Source organism: Myotis brandtii, unplaced genomic scaffold (assembly GCF_000412655.1).
Source record: "Myotis brandtii unplaced genomic scaffold, ASM41265v1 scaffold1083, whole genome shotgun sequence".
NCBI classification, from domain to species: Eukaryota; Metazoa; Chordata; class Mammalia; order Chiroptera; family Vespertilionidae; genus Myotis; species Myotis brandtii.
In genome coordinates, this window is record NW_005353685.1 from 642742 (window position 1) to 643306 (window position 565).

At 57.7% G+C, this 565-nt stretch overlaps 1 protein-coding gene across 1 annotated transcript in view; it reads left to right on the forward strand.

Moving 5' to 3' along the window:
- The first annotated feature begins 6 nt into the window (after positions 1 to 6).
- BARHL2 (BarH-like homeobox 2) overlaps positions 7 to 565 on the forward strand; it is a 233434-nt gene continuing 232875 nt past the window's right edge. Inside the window, exon 1 of the mRNA XM_014542641.1 lies at positions 7 to 560. Coding sequence (XP_014398127.1) covers positions 295 to 560 — 266 coding nt within the window. The 5' untranslated portion in view covers positions 7 to 294. The remainder of the gene's footprint in view (positions 561 to 565) is intronic.

Genomic DNA, 565 nt, shown 5'->3' on the forward strand with positions numbered 1-565 from the left:
CGCCGCCCCACATGCGCGGTCGTCCCTGGAGCGCGAGCTCCAGGCTTCCGCAACAATTCTTGTAACTTTGCCCCCGTCTTCCTTTCCCCTCACCCCTACTTTTTGCATAAGGGGAAAAAGTTGTGTCGAAACTGTCCACCGATTGCCACCTCCCCATTATCCTTCCTCCCCTCCCCACTTTTTTTTTTTAAGCGGCAACATTGTTTAGTGTTTATTTTGTTTTGCGATCGATAGCTTCCTTTGCTTTGTTGGGGCGGCTGCAGAGCGGCGGAGCGGCGTGGACCTCATGTAGAAATGACAACAATGGAAGGGGCCAGCGGGTCGAGTTTCGGAATAGACACGATTCTGTCCAGTGCCAGCTCGGGCAGCCCCGGCATGATGAACGGAGATTTCCGCCCGCTCGGCGAGGCGAGGACCGCGGATTTTAGGAGTCAGGCCACTCCGTCCCCCTGTTCAGAGATTGATACGGTCGGAACGGCGCCTTCCTCTCCCATCTCGGTCACCATGGAGCCTCCGGAGCCGCATCTGGTAGCCGACGGGCCCCAGCATCACCACCACCTGCACC